The sequence below is a fragment of the Indicator indicator genome, chromosome 1 (assembly GCF_027791375.1).
Source record: "Indicator indicator isolate 239-I01 chromosome 1, UM_Iind_1.1, whole genome shotgun sequence".
NCBI lineage: Eukaryota > Metazoa > Chordata > Aves > Piciformes > Indicatoridae > Indicator > Indicator indicator.
Window position 1 is genome coordinate 98,590,348 of NC_072010.1, and position 17,414 is coordinate 98,607,761.

At 46.7% G+C, this 17,414-nt stretch overlaps 1 protein-coding gene across 1 annotated transcript; it reads left to right on the forward strand.

Moving 5' to 3' along the window:
- Positions 1-1,117: 1,117 nt before the first annotated feature.
- Positions 1,118-12,870, forward strand: BCL9 (BCL9 transcription coactivator). Its single transcript, XM_054386301.1, has 7 exons — positions 1,118-1,170; positions 2,742-3,058; positions 3,909-4,098; positions 5,550-5,649; positions 6,077-8,306; positions 10,098-10,358; positions 11,753-12,870. The coding sequence occupies exons 1-7, from the start codon at positions 1,118-1,120 to the stop codon at positions 12,868-12,870; spliced, it is 4,269 nt and encodes a 1,422-aa protein (XP_054242276.1).
- The last annotated feature ends 4,544 nt before the right edge of the window (positions 12,871-17,414 follow it).

The following is a 17,414-nucleotide window of genomic DNA, read 5'->3' on the forward strand; positions in this document are numbered from 1 at the left end:
ATACATTAACAATAAATCTTGGTTAGATTCTAAATTAAGTGGATTTGCATCTGAGTAGGTGAGATGAACAGGAGAGATTTTGTTGAAACATAAACAAGACAGAAATTTGCTCCAAAATAATTTGGCCCAAAGGATGTAAACAGTAATGTTCAATAGTTTCCTCCTCCGGAAACAGTTTTATATGCCTTATTGCCTGCATCATGCATATTGTTTCTAAGAAGGAAGCTGAAAAAGTGCTTATTTTGGGGGTTGAAATTTAGAGGCATAGATCTGTAGTGATCTTTTGGCCTTTCTAATAGATTTGTGTGGCTAACCTGGTATTTTCAGAGTAATCACAGAATAACTGGTGCTTACAGGTCGTCAGGAAGGCATTTTGTTTTATTTTCCCCCATTTGTGCAGCCCTTAGCACACATCATTGAACATATGTCTGGTTATATTGCACCAAGGAGACACAAAAGATTTGAGCAGAGTTTATGTTCTTAAGAAATATCAGATTACAGCCACTCAGGGGACTTCTGGATAGCTAAGTCATGTTGAAGATGTGTAATTTTGGTTTCCCATTGACTTGCTGTGAGGCGTCTTCAAGCTGGGAACAGATGCAGAATCAAAGTGTCCAGATACAAGGCGCTTCCCTGTTTTGTTGACTTCAGAGTGATTAGCTTTGGATAAAGGGAAGCTAGCTTGTGTCTGTAAACTGAATGGCCAGCCAGAGCTGCCTCTGTTTCGAAATACTGAGCCGTCTGAAAGCTATTCTCGTTTCTCCTCAGTAATGGGAGAAGAATGGCCACTTACTGCTACACAGCAGACACCCCTGCTTGGAAAGTCACTGGTTTTCTGTTCTCTTGTGGGGTGGTTTTAACAGTGTGCCCTGGAGATGCGAGAATTCCCCTGGGCAGCAGGAGGCACACGTCTAGAGAATGCTGGAGCTGCAGGAGGGAAGCGCCCAGTGCAAACCCAGAGAGGAGCAAAGAGAAAAAAGGCAAGCAGACAGCCGGCACTGAGAGAAGCGGGCGGCAGAAAGTGCTTCGACGCTGCCTCTGGCGGCGCACTCCCCAGAGGAACTTGACGAGAGCCCATCTGTGTGTGTGTGAGACTGTGAGCTCAGGATTTCTGTCAATGCATTCCAGTAACCCCAAAGTGAGGAACTCCCCATCAGGCACCACGCAGAGGTAAGGTGAAGCCTGCAGTCAGTCGCTCTGGGCTGGTGTATGATGGTGTCCCTGCTCTTCTGCAGGATTAGGCAAGGATGGGTGCATGTGACTTGCTGGTTCTCATTTGTGTTCTTGTAAGACCTGCTGAGTACTGAGTGCTGACAAACCTCCTCATGTGTTAGGCTCAGGATAAGCTGAAAGCTGTAAACCTGTGAGGTGCAGATTCTCCATTGCTCACACCCTCCCTCCCATCAGGTGTCTCAATAGGCTATAGTAGAGTAAACATGCTGGTTTATGGTGGTTTTTTTCCTTTCTTTTTTTTTTTTTTCCCTTCTCCCTCTTCTAATTATCTGTTTCCCCAAGGGGTAGTTGGGCTACAGAAGTTCTCTGTACTTTCACACAAAATGCTTTCTCCATGTTACTGGCATGAACAGTCTGGAGAACTGATCAGCTTTGTGCTGAGATCTTCTGCATCATTCAGCTGCCAGTGCAGCAGGTCAGCATCTCTCCTCCACTAATTTGGAAAGGGAAAAATGTGGAAGCAAAGCACTGTCCGGGGACTTAGTGGTCTGATTGACAGCATTCTTGAGCTTGATTATTTACTCCTAAAGGTCATCTGGAGCTTAAGAATAATTCACAGGGAATGCTTTTGAGTCGTATGTCTGTCCTAAGGAGGAAGGAGCTTCTGTGAGTGCCAGTGAGGATGGTAGCTAGCACTGGCTATTGGAATTGGCAGTGATGATGGGAAAATACAATGCAGAAGATCCAATAGCAATGGATTAACTGGAGGGTAAGGAGGAAGGGGTGGCTAATACATCTGCAAAACCCAGAAGAGCAGAATATTTTTAGGATTGCAATTTGCTGAATGGAATAGGGAAGGAAAGGCTCTGAATCTCCTTTGGCAAATTGAAGAAGCTTCATCTGCCACATTTTGCAGGAGTGTGCAGTGAGATGGTATCCTTCTCTTTCCTTATTCAGAGACAGGTTGTAGCTGGTTTAATTGTTTTCACGGTCAGAGGTTTGTGTTTTCCTGGCAGCTCGCCCCAATGTATGATGAATGCTGCAGTAATGCTGGGTTTTCCTTGTGCTCCCTGTAGAACTGGATAGGGAGGTGCAAGGGAGGGTGTGGAGTGGGGGTCTGCTCTCATCAGAGCTGCAGCATATAGCTGGGGTCCAGGAGAGTGGTGAGGTGAACTTTTATTGTGCCTTGTTTGTTTACTCTGAGCTGGTCTTTGTGTGAGTCGCTTCTCTGTGCACATAGAAACCGTTGTCTTTATTGACAGAAGCCCCAGAGGTAGGTCCTCATGTGACAGCAGTTCCTGGGATCTGGCAGGTCTGTAGCTTGCCCTAGTGCCTTCTTGAGCAATGAGATGCCATCTTGGATAATAACCCTTTCAGGGCATGTTCAAAAAAGCACCTGTGTGACTCTAAGCTTGCAGGCATTTTTATGTTTGTCAGCAATTGTCTTAGCTTGCAAAAGTGGCAGTGATTATTCCTGCTTCTCTCTAATTTGTTGCTACAGGGTTGGATGAATCCATGGTGTCATTGTCGCTTTTTTTTTTCCTTTTTCTTTCTCTCTGTGTCCCCAGTAGCCCCAAATCAAAGCAGGAGGTGATGGTCCGTCCCCCTACAGTGATGTCCCCGTCTGGCAACCCTCAGCTGGATTCCAAATTTTCCAACCAGGGCAAACAAGGGGGCTCCACCAGCCAATCCCAGCCCTCTCCCTGTGACCCTAAAAGTGGAGGTCACCCCCCCAAAGTGCTCCCTGGCCCAGGTGGGAGCATGGGGCTGAAGAATGGGTCTGGAAATGGTACTAAGGGAAAGGGGAAGAGAGAGAGGAGCATTTCAGCAGACTCATTTGAACAGAGGGAAGCTGGGACTCCTAATGATGACCCTGAAATCAAAGGTATGTTTGTTAGGATTCATGTGCAAGTACAGACAATTAGTCTGAGTCCTCTGTGAGATGGAGAATTGCTATGCAAGGGTTAGTGAAATATTTCTTTGTCTGGGGTTCTGTAAGGTCCAGTCCAAGAAGTTAAAAGGTCTTCTGTGCAGGCAAATAGGAGAAGTTGTCATAGCTGGCATCATTAAATGTCCTGTACACATTTACTTAAGGTGCAGGCCTGACTGATGGAAAAGTTCCTTTATAGCCCTGAAACTCTCCTAGAGGATTTGAAAGTGCAAATGCAGCCTGTTGGTTTCCCTTTGGCCTTTCAAGAACTGCTGTGTTGTAACTGGGGTTTTGAACAAAACAATATGAAGTCCTGTTTTGTCAACACACGTGTAGCCTGTAGTACCCTGACTGGTAACACAAGCTAGAGAGTTGGGATTTCTGTGTTCTCTTCCTAGCTCCAACATTGCCTCTGTGAAGCAGGACTGAAATGGACTAATATGTAGCTGTCCATCCTTGCTTTGTTGTCTATTTGCTAGGTCATGTGGCTGAAGGAAAAAAAAAATTAAAGTTTGCACTGACTTAGGTGCAGACTTCATTTATATTTGTTTGTTTTAGTGCATAGTTTTCCTGCTCTTTTGTGTAGCATTGGGAACTACCACTTGCCTTGGAAAGGGACAAGATGAGCTTTCTCTCAGTGGTGCCTGAAGGGCAGCATGGCATTAGAGAGAGATGCATGGTGTAACAGAAGGAGGGAAAAGTGGGAAGTTTCAGAGGAAGAAAAGCTCTGATGGTTTTCCAGAAATAGTTTCCAAAGAGCCACCAAGGTACTGATTCTTGTATTTTCTTCTTTCTACCCTTCTAGACTGCAATTCTGCTGATCACGTGAAGTCTCAAGAGTCTCAGCACACACCACACTCCATGACTCCTTCAAATGCCTCAGCCCCAAGGTCTTCCACACCTTCCCATGGCCTGACTGCCTCTTTGGAGCCAGCAAGTGGACAGAAGACTCCATCCAAAGTGGTTTATGTGTTTTCTACTGAGATGGCCAACAAGTAAGTAGTTAGATACTCGAATGTCTTCAGGAAGCAGAGCTTGTATTTATGTTCCTTTTTTAAGAGATTCTCAAGTGTGCTTTCTCCAAGTGTATTCTTGTAGCAAATAGTCATTACTGAGCCATTACATCAATGGCACAGAGTCAACTTGGAGGCCTGTGGCAAGTGGTGTCCCCAAAGGATTGGTACTGGGTCCAGTTTTGTTCAATATCTTTATCAACAACCTGGATGAGGGGATTGAGAGTACCCTCAGCAAGTTCTGTGATGGTACAAAACTGGGGGGGTTGGCTGAGACCTGTCAGGCTGTGCAGCCATCCAACGTGACCTGGACAGGCTGGAGAGCTGGGTGCAGGCAAACCTCATTAAGTTTAATAAGGACAAGTGCAAGGTCCTACATCTGGGGAGAAATAACAACAGGCACCAGGCAGCAGGTTAGGGGCTGCCCTGCTGGGGAGCAGCTCCACAGAGAAAGACCTTGGAGTGCTGGTGGACAGCAAGTTCTCCATGGAACAACAATGTGCTCTTGTGGCCAAGAAAGCCAATGGGATCCTGGGATGTATCAAGAAAGGTGTGTCCAGCAGGTCTAGGGAAGTTCTTCTACCTCTCTACTCTGCCCTGGTGAGACCACACCTGGAATACTGTATCCAGTTTTGGGCTTCCCAGTTCAAGAGAGACAGAGAACTGCTGGAGAGAATCCAATGGAGAGCCATGAGGATGATTAGGGGGCTTGAGCATCTCCTCTGTGAAGAGGGACTGAGATCCCTGGGGCTGTTTAGTCTGGAGAAGAGAAGACTGAGAGGGGATCTGATCAATGTCTATAAATATGTGAGGGGTGGGTGTCAAGTGGACGGGGCCAGGCTCTTTTAGGTGGTTCACAGTGATAAGATAAGGAACAGTGGGTTCAAACTAGAACATAGAAGATTTCACCTCAACCTGAGGAGAAACTTCTTTACAGTGAGGGTGACAGAGCACTGGAACAGGCTCCCCAGGGGGATTGTGGATTCTCCTTCTCTGGAGACTTTCAAAACCCAGCTGGATGCATTCCTGTGCGGACTACCCTAAGTGATCCTGCTCTGGCAGGGGGGTTGGACCTGATGATCTCTTGAGGTCCCTTCTAACCTCTGATATACTGTGATACTTGTTTTGGGGATGCTAAAGAATCTGGAGTGGAGAATGTCACTACTCTTGCCCTCTGAGAAGGGATTTTTTTCCCTTAAATTATTTTTATTTTTGCAAATGGTGGTAGGTAGTGTTTTGCAATCAATGCTGTGAGGAGCAACCAGGATGGCATGAACCCTGAATGCTGATGAGTTTGTAGATGTAAACATTTTCTTTTGCTACTCATCTGGAGTGAAATATGGGATTGTCTCTTCCTGCTGCAGGCTAGAAGGGAGGGCAGTTAAGAAAAATGATTCTTAGCTTCAACTTGATGTGTCTGTCTGTTTTCACAGGGCTGCAGAAGCTGTGCTGAAGGGACAGGTGGAAACCATTGTGTCCTTTCATATCCAGAACATCTCAAACAGCAAGGCGGAACGAAACACTGTACCCTTGGTAGGGAATACCTGCATATGGGTGAGAAGGGAAATGGTAAATGTTTGTATGTGATTCAGAGAGATAGATGATTATTTACATGTTGAAATAAGTTTTAGGGTGGAAGAGAAAGAGACAGTCGTTGTTCTACAAATAAATGCCTTCGATCATCCAAAGAAAAGCTGGAGTCTTGCTTGCAGTGTTTCCTATGTTTCCAACCTATTGCTCATACAGAGCTATCTCAGAGGCAGGGGTACCTTGCTGTAACACTTGAGCAAAATAGGTTTCTGCATTACTGAGATACTGCTTTGTAACAGCTGCATGGAGGCTCCCCTTCTTTGTGAAGTGCATGCTGGTGAGGTTGACGCCAGACAATTTCATTTGCACCACTATTTAAGTGACACGACTGTAAGAACAGTGAGTGACAGCATGTGCATTTCTCTTGCAGAACCCTCAGATCACTGCACTTCGGACTGAACCCAAGCCCCTGCCACAGACCCAGCCCCCTGCTGCCCAGGACCAGAACCCTCCCCAGAATGCCAAAATGCAGCCGACTCCACCTGTGTCAGCACCAGTATCCAAATCTACTGGCCCTCCATGTCCCATAGATCAGGACAGTCCCAGCGTGGAAAGCAAAGTGATGTCTGTGGGCAGCCCTGCAAGCTCTACCCCCTTGCAGACAGAAGGATTTGGGCAGAGTTCAACCCCAAATAATCGAGCAGTGAGTCCAGTTTCTCAAGGTAGCAATAGCTCTGCTGCAGACCCCAAAGGTCCTCCCCAGCAAGTGTCTGGTGGGGACACATCCAGTTTGGGTGAGAATCCAGATGGACTGTCACAGGAGCAGCTGGAGCATCGAGAGCGCTCATTGCAGACCCTGAGAGACATACAGCGCATGCTCTTTCCTGATGAGAAGGAATTTGCAGGAGGGCAAAGTGGGGGGCCACCCCCAAATGCTGGGGTGCTGGATGGTCCCCAAAAGAAACCTGAAGGGCCAATACAGGCCATGATGGCTCAATCCCAAAGTTTAGGCAAAGGGTCAGGGTCTCGGACAGATGGAGGGGCTCCATTTGGCCCTCAAGGACACAGGGACATGCCTTTTTCCCCAGATGAAATGGGGCCACCACCAATGAACTCCCAGTCAGGGCCCATAGGTCCAGACCACCTGGACCACATGACTCCTGAGCAGGTGGCCTGGCTTAAGCTGCAGCAGGAGTTCTACGAGGAGAAGAGAAGAAAGCAAGAGCAGGTGGTTGTGCAGCAGTGTTCTCTGCAGGACATGATGGTTCATCAGCACGGGCCTCGTGGAGTGGTCAGAGGCCCGCCCCCTCCCTACCAGATGACCCCTGGGGAGGGCTGGGGACCTGGGGGTCCAGAGCCCTTCCCTGAAGGCATGAACATGTCCCACTCTCTGCCCCCCAGGGGTATGGCCCCTCATCCCAGTGTGCCCGGGAGCCAGATGCGCCTGCCTGGTTTTGCAGGGATGATGACTCCTGACATGGAAGGCCCCAGCGTCCCAAATGCTGCCTCTCGGCCTGGGCTTTCCGGAGTTAGTTGGCCAGATGATGTGCCAAAAATCCCAGATGGCCGGAACTTCCCGCCTGGACAGGGTGTCTTCAGTGGCCCTGGCCGAGGGGAACGGTTCCCCAATCCACAGGGCCTGCCTGAAGAGCTGTATCAGCAGCAGCTGGCTGAGAAACAGATGGGCCTCCCTCCTGGCCTGAACATGGAAGGCATCAGGCCTGGCATGGAGATAAACAGAATGATGCCTTCCCAGAGACACATGGAACCTGGGAACAATCCCATCTTCCCTCGCATGCCGGTGGAAGGACCGATGAGCCCATCCAGGGGAGACTTCCCAAAAGGAATACCCCCCCAAATGGCCTCTAGCAGGGAGCTGGAGTTTGGGATGGGACCTAGCAGTATGAAGGGGGACATGGGTATGAATGTCAGCATGGGCTCCAACCCACCCTTGGTCCCTCAGAAGCTGAGGGAAGCAGGAGTTGGGCCAGAAGAGATGATGAAACTGCGCCCTGGTGTCTCGGAGATGCTTTCCTCTCAGCAGAAAATGGTGCCGCTGCCGTTTGGGGAGCACCCGCAGCAGGAGTATGGCATGGGTCCCAGGCCTTTCCTTCCCATGTCTCAGGGCCCAGGAGTTGGTCTCCGAAATCTCAGAGAACAGATTGGGCCTGACCAAAGGACTAACAACCGGCTCAGCCACATGCCGCCACTACCTCTCAATCCCACCAGTAACCCTAATAGCCTCAACACTGCTCCCCCTGCGCAGCGCAGCCTGGGCCGAAAACCCTTGGATATCTCCACAGCTGGTCAGGTGCATTCACCAGGAATCAACCCCCTGAAGTCCCCCACAATGCGCCAGGTCCAGTCTCCCATGATGGGATCTCCCTCGGGGAACCTCAAGTCCCCTCAGACGCCCTCCCAGCTGGCAGGAATGCTTGCAGGTCCCACTGCTGCAGCTGCTGCTGCCTCTATTAAGTCCCCTCCTGTCTTGGGGTCTGCTGCTGCTTCTCCTGTCCACCTCAAGTCTCCATCTCTCCCTGCACCTTCTCCTGGATGGACTTCGTCTCCAAAGCCTCCTTTGCAGAGCCCTGGGATACCCCCAAACCACAAAGCGTCTCTCACCATGTCTTCTCCAGCCATGATGGGAAATGTGGAGTCTGGTGAGTGCTGCCTATGCTAGCCATATTGGCTCTCCAGTTTGCGTTGAGTTACTCCAAAGGGAGTGCAGCAAAGAGAGGGAGGAGGTTTCTTGCAGAATGGCAAAAGCTAGATGGTGCTTTTCCCGTTGGAGGGAAGCTGTGCCGAAGGTCTGATGGGTCACTATGAGTGAAACACAGGTGCTTTTCCTCTTCCTGTTGTATTTTGTGGGTTTGTACCATACCTCCCATGTGTCAACGTGAGGGCTGGTCACTCAAGACATAAAAAGGTTTGGGTCAAGAGGTGTGAAAAGATTTGGTGTGTTAATAGGACAAATCTCCCTCCAGAAGGTATTTTGGTCTTTGCCGTAGCTTTATGGAGAAGAGCCTGGTATTGAAGCAGCTTTGAGAGAAAAGGCTTCTACAAAGACATGCAGACGATAGTTTGCCAGTTGTGTATCTAGGTATGGTTGGTTCTTTCTAGGTTTACCACCACAGATGGGGAGATGTGCTTCAGGCTTCAACCATTATGGAGAGCTATACAGCGCTGCATGTAGTGTTTGATAGCATGCTGGAGCCCTGTGCCATGCCTGTGACCTTGGGCTGCAAGTGCTGGGACTACCCTATCTGCGCTTGAACGTGTCAGGGTTTTTGGTGGCATGCTTCTGCCCTCTCCTTACCGCTCCAAAACCTTCCTGGAGCTCATCCTGGAGAATATTCAGCCTTCCTGCCCGGCAGCTCTCGGGAGAGGAGCCGTTTGCCCATGTTGCCCTCTAGTGCCACTGTGGGTAACGGCGGCGGCCAGGACTTGGCTGCTGGGCCCGAGAGCTGGTGGTGGTGGGGAGGGTAACTGCTTGCACCAGCCTTCTGGGTTGCTGCCCGGGGCTCGATGCCAGGGAAGGGAGCCATGGTGCTAGTACCCATTGGGGCTGCTGAGGCTATGCCCAGTGTGAGCCCAAGTGCTGTGAGTCGGAGTGCTTAAGTCTGTGCCTAATCTTGTGCTTAGTTTGCATGCACCTATTCCAAACCATAAATGTGTCAGCATTGCAGGATTGTTCTGTTCTCAAATATAATTTCCTTTTTCGAGGACAGTGGGTGAGTAAGGATGTGGACTGAGGAGCATGTAGTGAATTTCCAGTGACAGTACAGTTTTGGTTTAGCATCTTTCCTTTGCCCATAGTCTAAGTGGCATGAAATTCATCCGTGAAGAACAAAGGAGATTGGAGGTGCTGTTGTTTCTCGTTTGGGGAGAGCAAAGGATGATGCTAAGTTACAAGGAGCAGAGAATGTTTCTTTACCTGAAATGAACAGTATATAAAACCTGAAAGGAAACATAAACAGAGAATTTTACTTGTAGCTGCTGATGTGATTTGTCAGAAATCTGCCTGCATGTCTTGGCATAATATCTGCTACAGCTTTTGTGCTGTCTGCATCTTTTTTGTTTGTTTTATGCTTCCTAAAGAAAAAAGGGAAAGAGGTTACAGTTGACATTTGGTGACTGCAGGAACAATTAATTGACTATAGATTTTTATTTTTATGGCTGGTATATGGAAGTTGAATAGCAGGATTTTCAGACTTGCCTGATAATTCCTGTGGATTTGTAGAGGCTGAACATAGTTTCAGCAGAAGTGCAGAATCCAGGATAAACCATCTTGATCAATAGGCTTATTTTTCTGGTTACCTTTCACAGGCATTGACACTGTAAGGTGGTTGCTTCCAATAAAAGGGATTTCTAGTTTTTGAGATTTCTAGGGGGAAAGGGTAGGATTTAAGGCAAAAACAACCAATTTTTTTCTTTCTTTTTATTTTCTTAAGGTGGTCCACCTCCTTCCACAGTCAGCCAGTCTGCTCCTGTGACTCTCCCTGGGAATCTTCCCTCTAGCAGCCCTTATACAATGCCTCCAGAGCCAACCCTTTCCCAGAATCCTCTCTCTATTATGATGTCCAGGATGTCCAAATTTGCCATGCCCAGCTCTACACCGCTCTATCATGATGCCATCAAAACTGTGGCCAGCTCGGATGATGATTCACCTCCAGCACGTTCCCCAAACTTGCCACCTATGAACAGCGTACCAGGTAAGAAACTCAAAAAAAACCCCAAACCAAAACACAAGTTATCAGACAATAACAGTGAGGATGATGTTTATGGAAGCTTCATCAAATGTGGATGGTGAGAGGGTAAAAACCTTGAAGAACATGGATTGATTTTGAGGAAGGCAGTTGCAGTTCTCTGAAATGGGGAGATAGACATTTTCCTTGCAACTTTTTTTTTTTTTTTCAGTCCAGAAAGTGTCTCTGTTTCAGAAAGTGTCTAATTTGGAAAACCCTTATGTATGGGAGAGCTTTCCATTCAGGCAGACTGGAATTCTGTGAGTGAAAAGTGCTCACTGAAATAAGGGTCAGACCTACCATGTGTTATCTAGAGGAGGCCATTCTTCCCCTGTCTTAAGGCAGTGTCATAGAAGCTTAACAAGTTTTTTTTTTCTGATGTTTTTCTTTTCTTTTTTTTTTTTTTTTTTTTGTTTGTTTGTTTGTTTGTTTCTTCTTGGATTTTTTTTTTTGGACGCTGAATCATCTGGTCTTTCCCTGGGGTTTGTGGATTGCCTTAATTACAGGAGAGAGTGTTGGAGTGCATTCTCAAAACATACAACTTTTCATATAGGGGAGTGTGTAATGGCAGGTGACCTCACTCAGGACTGAGAGAAACTGTCCTGTCATCTACCTGAGAGAGCTAAAGGAAAAGTAAAATAAAACATTGCCCTTTTGGGCTGTCTTGTGGGTGAGCATGTTTATATGAAAAAAACATGTCCCTTAATATTCATGGGTACATCCTTAATAAAAAACAGGCTTTAGCCCCTCCACCCAATTGAATTAGCATAGCTGAAAGAGGACATTTGTGGATGTTTCATAGGAGTGGCAACTGGTAATGAATTCTTGGTGAGTTTACCTGTAGCTTTTCTGTTTCATGCAGTAATGATCAGAGTGGCTGGATATACCTGGGGAAGCTGGCTAACTGAATAAGTTCACAGTGATAGCTCATTAACCTTATTGGTTGCCACCCACTAGTCATACTAGGGTTACCTGATTTATCAGTTCTTGATTTTTGAAAGGAGATTCAGTCACTTCCCAGTGGTCCATATACTGTTAATCTGTCACAGATGTGTTTGTTACTGTGTCTGCATCATCTAGATTGCCTGGTATGTAGTTAAGGTTGAATTGAGATTCTACTTAGAAGAGCAGGCTCTATTCACCTTTGATAGGGCAGTGACAAGTTTAGAGAGGCAGCTGTGCAGGTGGGCATCAATTTCCTGGTTAAAGTAACATCTTCCAGAGCCTCTACTGGTGTTTCTTTTACTAGAACTATTTTGTGTGTATGTGCACATACTTAGTAACCTTGCAAAAAGCTCTCTGATGACTTTATTGATTACTGTTGGCTGCTATCTAAAGGTGATTCCTTATTTCTTCCCTAGGAATGGGCATTAATTCTCAGAATCCTCGAATTTCAGGTCCAAACCCAGTGGGTCCAATGCCAACCCTTAGCCCAATGGGAATGACCCAGCCTCTTTCCCATAACAACCAGATGCCCTCTCCAAATGCTATGGGACCCAATATACCTCCTCATGGGGTCCCAGTGGGACCTGGCCTGATGTCACACAACCCAATGATGGGGCATGGTTCGCAGGAGTCGCCAATGGTACCTCAAGGACGCCTGGGCTTCCCACAGGGGTTCCCTCCCGTACAGTCTCCTCCACAGCAGGTGCCATTTCCACACAACGGGCCTAGTGGTGGACAAGGCAACTTCCCAGCGGGAATGGGCTTCCATGGAGAAGGACCTCTGGGGCGTCCTACCAACCTGCCCCAAAGTTCGACAGATCCAGCACTTTGCAAGACTGGAGGCCCTGGCGGTCCGGACTCCTTCACTGTTCTTGGAAACAATATGCCTTCGGTTTTCGCTGATCCAGAGCTGCAGGAGGTGATTCGTCCTGGAGCCACAGGAATACCCGAGTTCGACCTGTCCAGGATTATCCCATCAGAGAAGCCTAGCCAGACACTACAGTATTTCCCTCGTGGGGAGGTGCCAGGCCGCAAGCAGCCTCAGGGTCCAGGGCCTGGGTTCTCCCACATGCAAGGAATGATAGGAGAGCAGACCCCGAGGATGGGACTAACGTTGCCTGGCATGGGGGGCCCCGGACCAGTGGGAACTCCAGATATCCCTCTTGGGACAGCTCCATCCATGCCAGGTCATAACCCGATGAGACCGCCAGCCTTCCTGCAGCAAGGCATGATGGGGCCGCACCACCGCATGATGTCACCAGCACAAACGGCAATGCCTGGCCAGCCCACGCTAATGAGCAACCCCGTGGCCGCTGTGGGCATGATCCCAGGCAAGGACCGAGCTCCTGCAGGGCTCTACAGCCACCCGGGCCCTGTGGGGTCACCTGGTATGATGATGTCAATGCAGGGCATGATGGGACCCCAACAAAACATCATGATTCCCCCCCAGATGAGGCCCCGAGGTATGGCTGCTGATGTTGGCATGGGAGGATTTAGCCAAGGCCCTGGAAACCCAGGGAACATGATGTTTTAAGCTGCTACCATAAGACTGGATGTTCTGATCCTTGTCAAGATGAGATTCCAAGTCCTGAGGGCTCTCTTGGGAACTTCAGGAGTACAGTTTGGCCATGCAATAGGTGAAAAGAGACCAGAGAACGCTTGGGAAATCTCGAATGTATGGAATTACCTGAAAAAAAATACTCATTTTAACAGGTTGTTTTTGGTTTGTTGGATTTTTTTTTTGTTGGTGTTTTTTTGTTGTTGTTTGTTTGGGGCTTTTTTTTAAGATTTATTTTTTAAAAATTATTTTTGTGGACTTGGGTATCCCGTGATGGCACCTGCTTTGAGAATCTGTAGCTGTATTTTGAGAATTGCCATTTGTCACAAGTTGCACCATTCTCTGTATGTTTACGTCCTTCGGACTGGCTTCTCCCAGGACTCTCGGTTATTTTTGATTTTTTTTTTTTTTTTTTTTGTGTACTGTACTATATTGTAAAAGGGATTTTAGCAGAGACTTTAGTCTTTGGGGTGAGAGGAGAATGGGATTCTAGGCTGTTTACTTTAGGTGGAGAATCCATCTTCAGAACTTCGGACTATTTTCCTTCAACTCCAGTGTATAGAAAAACCAAACTACGACCTCAGAGCAGAGTATTAATGAAAAGCACAAAAAGGAACTTAAGTTCAGTGAGGGGAATCTTTTAAAAGAAATAAATAATAAGTTAAGGACATATTTTTCAAATTATGGCGTGCTGTCCAGCACCTTCTGTCTCTCCCTCCCACTTTATTAAATAGGCTTCTCTCTCTCTCTCCGTCCCCCTTCTGTCTCCTTCTATGGCAGCTGCAATACATTGTGTTATTTTGGGGAGTAAATCTAGGAGAGCCTCTCCTCCCGTGGGGACTCTTCCCACTTTTAGGTAGGGGCTGGACTTCGATACTGTTACATCCTACAGTAGTCTCTCTCACTGTTTCCTATTCTCCTTTTCTTAGAAACCCCAAGTGATTTTGTTAATGTGGGAGTGGAACAGACACTAAAAGTTATCCAGGATTTTTTTTGTGGTTATTTTTTTTTTCTCCCCCAGCGTAAAACGTTCTGTGTAACCTCCATTAAATTTGGTACAAAACCACTCGCCAGGGCTGTGGTGTCAGAAAAATAAAATATATTGTTTCTTACAAAGATGAACTGTCTTCTTTACCCAGTCCAGTTGTTTCTATGTGCATCAGACAGCTGGCCAAATGAATGTACTCTTCCTTATGATTACAGTTAGCCTAGAGTCCAGGTGGGGTGAGCTTTGGCAGCTCCTAAAAGTCCGGTCTGTAGGCAGCTGTGTCCTCCTTGCAAGGCACTTCTGCTCACTTAATCCTGAACTGAGTGAGGTCTTACTTCAGAATGCCCCAGGGATAACAGTAACAGTCTTCCTCAATTTGATGAGGGGCAAAGAACAGATGAAACTTACTGTCTCCATCACTTCCTCTTGAGTGTTTTGTGGCACTACAATAGTAGAAGGTTTTGAGCTTTCCCTAAGCATCTGTGTCTGCTGGGTTGTGTCCTCTTGGGGGCTTTGGATTTGGTAGGGTCTCTGACAGCCTCAGAGGCTGAGATGGTGGGGAATGGACGAACCTAAATAACAAAGGTGAGAGATAAATTGTCAGTGAGCAGGTTTTTATCAAGACAGCCCTGCTGGGTAAATTGTTGCTTTGCTGCAATTCTCATTGATCGCTTTCCTAATCCCCTGTCTTTTCAAACTTGCTTTTTGAAAGAATTTCAGCCAGAAAGCCAGAAGCTTTATGGTTTTGTCTGGAGAATGAAAGGCTGGGTGCTGAAACATGGACGTGGAATCGAGCCCATATCCTCAAGACAAGATGAGCCAGAGGTTGGTCCATTGGGCAAGGTGTTTGCTCTATGGCTATTTGCTCATTTGGTCTCCCTGGCACTGTATATGGAGAGTGTAATCACTGTTCTTCCTTCCACATACTGCTACTTGAAGTTTTTTCAATGAGTAGTTGCCTCAAACGCCTGGCTATTAGTGCGAAACTTCATATGGAGAATGAGGACCTGTAATATGCTTGTGTGTAAGTTTTTCAGAGTTAATGGATCCTTAGGTGGAAAAATGATTGCTGTAAGTGGCTGGCTTACCGAAGTTTTGTTGCTTGTGTTACAAAATCAGTGAAGCCTTGCACTGTTGGAGGCATGCAAGCCTCAGAGCCTTCTGTTGCCTGCTTCTGAATTCACCTTTGTGCTGTCGTGCAAATTTATGACGATTTTGGTTGAGAATTACTCTTTTGACAAAGTGTAGGATGCATGTTGCGGTGCTTTCCTCTAACAAGATAAGCAACGTGCCTAAAGCACAGGCTTGTCAAGATTTCAGAAAGAGCTGACAATGACACGTAGTCAGTGTTATTCCTGTTGAGCAGAGTTATCTCTTTAAATGGTTGCACAGCTCTTTTGAGGACCTTGCATAGGAATTGTTACAGTGCAAACTTTTTAAGTGTTGCCACTTCTGCCATGAGTCCTGACTGTTTTTACTCTGTGGAACAAAGCACGTTTCTTTCTTGACACAGAAGTCACCTGGGGTGGGCATTGGTTTTTGTAACTGTCTTTCTCAGTGCCTCCTGTACCTCTTGAGGGATTCTGAATAGCAAAAGACTTTGAGGTGTCTGTGACTTACTGTAGTCAAAGCCACTTGGTAGTGAAAGTCTAAATTTTAAAGGTGCTAGATAATTAAAGTTCTTTCTGTGTCTGTCTAGCTTAAAATGCTTTTAGCTGGCTCCAGTCAGAAAAACAATTCAGATGTAGATTAAACTTTCTTTTGCTCTGATTCTACTTCTCCCCTTTTTGTTTCACAGATAAAAACAGATTTCTAGCTGCCAGCCTTGCAGATTCACTTTGGTATCTGTAAGTCAGGCTCTGTTCTCTCCTTGTTTATAATCAATAGTAACTGTGACTCAGCTCTGGTAGTCATGGTGTATTTGAAGACAGAAAGTGGGGCTGCCATTTTTCTGGTTTTCTTCCCTTCCCCCTCTTTGTTTGTTTTTTTTTTTTTTTTTAAACTTTCAAATCATCCTCCTCCACCTTTGTTTGAAAGAATGAAATAGACTTTATTCATACATGCTTGGCTGCTCTTCCTCTCTAGTAACATGGGAGGAAACAGTCTGCTGTTCAAATTATCTCATCCCAGATGGCTGCGCAGCCGGAGTGCAGAGAGACTTAAAAGGTAAACCCAGCAGATGGTGAACTTCTGAAACACAAAGTAATGTGCCTGCTAAATCAAAAGTTTAAAATATTTGAAATCTGTTTGTTTTAAAGTATTAGACTCTTGCAAACAGGTCATCTGTGGAGCGCACTGGCAGTTTAAGCACTGTCCCAGTAAACTCTGGCTTTGTACCTGTATTGTGGCCTAGCTAATCTACTAAAGAACGTGGCAAGCAAGTAGCCAGCCTTAAGCATTTATTCCTGACCTCTTAATGGTATCTAATAGGTAACACTTTTGAAAAGGATTTGAGCAACCTGGCCTACTGGGAGGTGTCCCTGCCCATGGCAAGGGATTGGAACTAGATATCTTTAAGGTCCCTTCCAACTCAAGACCCAGACCATTACACAGAGATATAATCTGCATCAGTCTTGGCTGGGATTTGAATGCTGGTGGCGCTTCTGGTACAATACATGTATCCTGACTTGGAGTAGATGTGGGGGCCTGACTCTTCCCGAGGATGTGAATCCTAAACACACTTGGACTGTTGGAATGCAGCATTTGTTGTGCCAAGGTGTAGGAGCTGTTACAAATACGGTAGACATGCAGATTAATTTTGCAGTGCTTGGTATATTGACTACGCTATGCTGATTTTTCATTGTGGTGGCAGAAAAAGCCATCGGTGGTGCTTTTTTGAATTCATGACGGTGAACGCTTTCCTTGCAGACTGTTGGCTGAAACCTCTTCCCTATTCTGATACTTCTCAAGGAGAAATCACAGAATCACAGAATTAATCAGGTTGGAAAAGATCTTTGATATCATCAAGTCCAACCTATCACCCAACACCATCTAATCAACTAAACCATGCAACTAAGTGCCTCATCCAGTCTTATTTTAAACACTTCCAGGGACAGTGGCTCCACCACCTCCCTGGGCAGCCCATTCCAATGGCCAATCACTCTTTCTGTGAAGAATTTCTTCCTAACATCCAGCCTAGACCTCCCCTGGTGCAGCTTGAGACTCTGTCCTCTCGTTCTATCACTGTTTGCCTCAGAGAAGAGACCAACCCCCACCTGGCTACAGCCTCCCTTCAGGTAGTTATAGACAGCAATAAGGTCTCCCCTGAGCCTCCTCTTCTCCAGGCTAAATACCCCCAGCTTCCTCAGCTGCTCCTCACAGGGCTTGTGGTCCAGACCCCTCACCAGCTTTGTTGCCCTTCTCTGGATGATCATGTTTGATAGTCTTATTTAGGAGAGCATCCTTCACTGCACTGCTTGGTGGCAATTCTTAACCTAAAAAGATATGTTGTCTTGCATATGTGCTGTGTCATCTTTCTGATGAAGTGACTTCTCTGAAAGATTGTTCAGTCTTGTGCCAGCCCATGTAGCTT